This window comes from Bos javanicus, chromosome 15 (assembly GCF_032452875.1).
Source record: "Bos javanicus breed banteng chromosome 15, ARS-OSU_banteng_1.0, whole genome shotgun sequence".
Classification (NCBI taxonomy): Eukaryota; Metazoa; Chordata; class Mammalia; order Artiodactyla; family Bovidae; genus Bos; species Bos javanicus.
Window position 1 is genome coordinate 28,533,785 of NC_083882.1, and position 6,000 is coordinate 28,539,784.

The 6,000-nt window shown below is 57.0% G+C and overlaps 1 protein-coding gene across 1 annotated transcript in view; it reads right to left on the reverse strand.

The window, feature by feature from the left end:
• DSCAML1 (DS cell adhesion molecule like 1) overlaps nt 1-4,067 on the reverse strand; it is a 365,157-nt gene extending 361,090 nt beyond the window's left edge. The window contains exon 1 of the mRNA XM_061440430.1: nt 3,812-4,067. Within this exon, the coding sequence (XP_061296414.1) occupies nt 3,812-4,034 (223 nt within the window). The 5' untranslated portion in view covers nt 4,035-4,067. The remainder of the gene's footprint in view (nt 1-3,811) is intronic.
• Between the last annotated feature and the right edge of the window lie 1,933 nt (nt 4,068-6,000).

A 6,000-nucleotide genomic window follows, 5' to 3' on the forward strand; every position in this document is an offset into this window, starting at 1 on the left:
GAATCTACTGAGCTAGGGGCTGAGAAAGCACTTTGGAAGCAGGGGGCTTTTCTTCTTGACTGCTTCCAGTGCCCCCAAGAAACACCTCCTCCAGGATCACATGGGAGGGGAGAGTCTCTCCCAGCCTGGTACCCATTCCCCTGAAAAAAAAAAAGAAAAGAAAGCTCTCTGAACATCCACCCTCCCTTCAACTCATCCATAAATAAAATCATCCTTCATCAGGCTGAGCAGGGGACCAAGCAAGTTACAAGAATGGAATCTCCAAAGACCAGGAGCAGGTAAGGGGGCCACGAAGTCTGCACCCCTCTGTTAAAAGCCCACAGAGTTACCCTGTGTCCGGATACTCCTAGTCAGCCTGTTGGTGGGGATGGGCTTGCTTCTTTAGCAAAGCATCGCTGGGCCAACCCCCACCCCTGCCGCCATTTGCTTGCCCACCTCCTCTTCATTCCTCAATCTGAGAAAAATAAGCCTCTTCAGCCAGTCTCCTGGGATCTGCTCAACTTAAGCGCTGCCTTTGGGTCAACTGCTTACTTGCTTTTTGTTTCTAATTGAGCTCCCCAGTCTGCTGCAGAAATACATTCAAGGCAGCTGACTTTGATGCCCAGAAATACGAAACATCTGAAAGGTTTGTCAGGCATCATGACAACCCCATTCTCCCCCTATGTTATGCAGGCACCCAGGGCTTCTCTGCCTACCTACCCTCTCCCCAATGCCCATGGGTCCTTCACCTGCTTCCCCGAAGTTGTGTTTGCCAGGTCGAGATTTTAAAAACACACTCGCTGAGCGCCCCCCCTCCTGCCTTTAATTAGACTCTGAACAGAGTGTTAGAGATTTTTCTTAATGGTTTGACGAAGCCTTTTAATTTGGTCTTCTCAAGAGAGAGGAACCATGAGTCCCCATCCAAGAGGTTGGGGTGGGAAATGAAAAAAATCAATGCAACCCATTATTTTGGCTTTTAGAAAACAGGAATTTTAGTGCCGGGGAAGCTTGTTCTTTTGCACAGTAAAAATGCAAATGCAGGCAACACAGATGCTGGCACGCTGGATGGAACAACAGAGAGCGTCTCACTGGGGTTCATCTGGCTGCCCAAACCTGGATGCGTTTGGCAATAATAAGGTAGTTATTGGAGACTTGATAACCGATTATTAAAACACCTTCCCACTTTAGTTCTGGGGAATCAGTCTGAAGCTCAGGCTTCATCAAAAAAAAAAAAAAAAGGTATTTCAAGAGGAATGGAAATAACAGAAGCTTAAAACACATTCAATAACTGCTTAATTCCATCCAGAGGACGCTTCAGCTCATCTTGTTTTCTCCTCTCTCTCTCCCTGCCTCCTCCCGCTCCTCACAGATGGACGTACAAATTATTGCAAGAGGATATTGTTTTCTGTAACAGGCTCGAACATTCACATTTACATTTTCCTTGGTGCCGCGGGGGTGACTGGCAACGGGAGAGAAAAATACACCAAACCCCATCTTCGCTGCTCTCGCCTCCTCAACATCTCCCCCAGCCGCCTCCGCCACCCCCACCACCTTGCCACCCCAAGCAGAACAGGCCCCCGGGACCAGCCTGGCACCTAAGATCCAATTAAGGCACGAAGGAAGAGAAAGGCCTGTCTGGCAAGTCGCCCTGGCGCCCAACACAGACGCTGGAGCCTCTGAATGGCAGGGGCACCCGGGGCTCTGCAGATCCAAAGGCCACGTAGGTGTCGCCTCACCTGGCACCTCCAGCCTCCCACAGGCCCAAGGCCAGAGCGACTTCCTTCTCTGCTGGGAAAAGATTTTGCCCCTCGGGCTGTCCTGCCGCCTCCTGGGCCTTTCTCCGCCCCCACCCCCATCTTCCCCTTCCCTATCAAATAGCTTGGGCTTCATTTATTAATGCCCGCCTTCTGAAGGGGGGAGGGGAGAGCCCGTCAGGTATTCGCTAAGGGGCCTCGTCTTTGGGGATCGGCTACGCGGGAAGAGGTCTCCAGGAGCGGCGGGGGCCTGGGGGCGTGTGTGGACCGAGCTGGGCAACAGTGTGGTAGCGGCTCCGGCCTATGCTTTCTCGTCTGACAAAACGCAAGGGGTGGCGGATGGAGAGAGACCGAGAGAGAGAAAGCTGCTGCTCTTCACCTTATGTATTTTTAATATTAATGTAATTAAAGCTGCGAGCCGAGCCAGCCTGCGGGGGCGGAGGGAGGCAGGAAGAGCCTGGGGAGAGAGAGACTGGGGGGTGGGGGGGCGCGGTTGAACCACAGGCAGGCTTCTGGCTCCATTGAGGTGATGTGATAGGGTGCTGTGCAGGGGGCAAGGGGTTAATCAATCTAGACCAGCCTTGGTGTGTTACCCCATGGACCCCACTGGGTCAGAGAAACTCAACTACTTTGTCCACGGTTCAGAGGCCGCCCCTCGCCCCGCACCCCGGTCTCCAGGCAAACCTCAGCACCATCTCGGCCTTCAATCTGGCTTTGACCCGCGGTATTTACAAATAAGATAAGGGTCACCTTTCTCCCCCAAAGCCACAAGATATTGCACTCAGTTCCCGCAGGTTGCAGACTCCAGACCCCTGGGGCGCGGGCAACGAAGGACTAGAGACCCCTCCGGGAGCGCCAACCCTGGACTGGATTGCCCTTCCCCCATCGCCTAGGGGTCAAGAGTTGCAACTGGGCCATCGCAGCCGCCTGGGCAAAGTAGGGGAGAGGCTGTCCCCCAGGGCGCGAAGGAGAAAAGTTGGAGGGCTGAACAGGTAAAGCTGAGCTCGGAAGAGCGAGCGTGTGTGCTCCGCCGCGCAAGGGCGCGGAGTTCGGCCGCCTCCTCTCCCGCCATCCGCGCGCCTGGGGGCACGTCCTCTGCGAACGCCTGGGAAGTCCGAGCGCCGGGGACGGCCTGATGCCGACTTGGTGCCCAGGTGACTCTGGTCGAAGATGTGTGACCACTTCCAACCCCCAACCCCGGCCGCCTCGAGGATCAGGTGCGCAGAGCCCCAGCAGCAGGTCTGGACATGCCGGACACCTGGACCCACCCCTAGCAACGCCTTCTCTCCAGGGAAAGCGACACGCCCCCCCCCCCCAACCCAAGACTTGTCCCAGGTCGGCTGACCAGGCGCCGAAGCGTAGAATCTCGCACCTTGGGGCGCGCTGCCCGAGGTGGTCAGGTGGCTTAGCGAAGAAGCCGAGGCTAGTGCCCTGGGGCAGGGGTGGGGGGTGAGATGGGGCTGGGAGAAGGCGACCTCTAGGTTTGGAGAAGAAACTTGGTATCCGAGGGACCTCAAGTCTCGGGACCCCTAGCTCTCCTCGCCCTGCATCCAGCCAGGGCAAGGATAAGCGCCATGCGGTGCGATGCAGGGGGTCTGGGGCGGCGGAGGGGCACCCGGCGGCAGAGGGGAAGTAAGCCGCGGCCCGGTTCCACCAGGACTTCCAGGTGAACCGTCACGGCCGGAGGACCCTTCGACTCGGAGGGCACCCCGGGGTCCCAGCGCCACCCAGCCGCAGGCGGCGGGCAAGGGGCTGGGGGAGGGGTCCGGGCAGAACAGCGGCCCAGCAAGAAGCGGGGAGCTGAGGGGCTCTCTCACCATCACCCCGCCGGGCGCGCCCCCAAAACGGCAGGCGCGGGTGGCTGGCCGAGCGGTCCAGGGCGGACTCTCACCTGGCCTTTCTCCGGATGCCTGCCCCGCCCCCGGTGCCACCCACGCGGGGCCGGGGTGCGTCCCCCAGCCCCGAGTATCTGGAGGCCTCCCACCCAGCCACCCACCCCCGGGCACCCCGCCTCGCCGCCAGCCTCGCGCACCCCGGCCCCGCCGCCTCCGCCGCCCTGAAGCCCGCGCGGGTCTCACCTTTGTGTAAAGAGTCCAGGAGCAGGAGGAAAGTTACCAGCCACATGCCATAAAGAGGCCCTATTCTCCGGGGAGGTGGTCCTGTGGCCGGCCGTGCGGCAGCGCCTCTCCCCCGCTCAGCGCGCTCCCAGCCGCCCGCACTCCGCGCCCCGCTCTCTCCGCTCCTCAGCCCAGCGCTCGGCGGCGGCGGCTCCTCCCTCCTCGGCTCCCTCGCTCCTGTCATCCGCGGGGCTGGGCTAGGCGGCCGCTCTCCCCGCCCCCCCCGCGGCACCCGGGCTGGGGAGCGCCTCGCGAGCCCCGAGCCCAGACGCCCCCTCACCCAGCCCCACAAGCCCAGGCACAGGGGCGAGGGCCCGGACCCCACGACCCGTACCAGGGTTCGCCGTCTGAGAGGCGAGGGGTCCCTGCCACCCACCGGCTCCCAGCCTGCGGTCGCGCACAGGCGTGTGCCATACGTGTGCTAAGAGCCCGCCCTGCCCGGACCAAGGGCGCCCCGGGTCTCCCCAGCTCGGTCACCTGGGGCCACGGCTTCGTGCTTCCTTCCGACTCAGTTTACCACCTGGGTGGGGGAGCCTGATTCTCGGAGTAAAAGCCAGACGAAGACCCTTTGGTGAACGCCCCGGGTGACTGTCCATCTCAGAGCTGAAACCTGCATGCCCTCCCAACCCCTAGTTCCCTCTGCAAGCCTGCCTCGTGGGAAGCCCCAGGTGAGCCCAGACACTCTGGGAATTTTCCTCCCACCACGCACATTGTGATTACTCAGACATTATTTGCAATGAATAGTTTTCATGTCAGCTGCATCTCCTGTATCTTCCTCCTTTATCTTCCTCTATCTCCGCTGCCCCACAGCTTTGTCACTAAGCAGAAACTGGTTTATTCCTTACAGCGATCTGCCTAAAGTTGGCATGGAATTGACTAGGGCTTGAGTGAGGGTATCCGCTCAGTTACAAAATGAATGTTGAGTACACGCTGTGTGCCAGGCAGTGGGTTAGGCACTGGGGCCCAAGGCATTTACTTTTAAAAATACGTTAGCATCTTCATGATATAAAAGTTACCATTTTCTTTCTACGTGGCATTGAGTACATTTGCAGTGTTGTATCACCGTCACACTATTCATTTCCAGAACTTTTCACCATCCAGATGGAAAGGTACCCATTGAACGATAGCTCTGTATTCCCCAGCTCCTGGTAAGCACGAATCTACTTTTCCGTCTCTATGAATTTGCACATGAGTGGAATCGTACAACTTTGTATCTTCTTTCACTTAGCATAATGTCTTTAAGTTTCATCCATGTTGTAACGTGTCAGAATTGTGTTCCTTTTCATAGCTGAATAATATTCCATAGTATATATAGACCGCACTTTGTCTATTCATTTGTCAGTGGATGCTTGTGTTGCCCCCACCCTTTGGCGGCTATGGACAATGCTGCCTTGAACATAGGTGTACAAGTATCTCTTTGAGAGTCTGCTTTCAACTCTTTGGGGAGTGGTAATTGCTGCATCCTATGGTGATTCTATTTTTAACTTTCTGAGGAACTGCCAGGTGCATTTACTTTTGTCCTATAGCGCTTTCAGAGTTTAAAGGGCTCTCACCTGCAATTGCTCCGTGCCATCCTCACAATATTCTTTGAAGCTTTATCACTCCCTTTTAAAACAGGTGAGAAAAATGAGGCTTGGCTTGTTCAAGGTCACCCAGTTTGTATTGCAAGCAAGACCGGAACCCAGGTCTCCTGATTCTGGGGCAGAAGTGCTTGCTCTGCACGGGGCTGCCTCCTCTGGTGGCCCTACTCCGTGACACCAAGTCACCACTCCACAGAAGATGCTTTTTCTCTAGGTGTTTTGCCCTCTGGAAACACAAGTATGGGCTTCCCAGGTGATGCTAATGGTAAAGAATCTGCCTGCCAATGCAGGAGACCCAAGAGACACAGGTTCCATTCCTGGGTTGGGAAGATCCCCTAGAGGAGGAAATGGCAACCCACTCCAGCAGTCTTGTCTGGAGAATCCCATGGACAGAGGAGGATGGCAGGCTACAGTCCATGAGGTCACAAAGAGTCGGACACAACTGAGTGACTGAACACGCACACAGGTATAGATCAGAGACGAGGGGCAGACTGCAACAGGTGTTTGAGGTGACACAGCCCGCCCTCCACTTGACAGGTGAGGAAGCTGAGGCCTGGAGCGAGGAAGCAG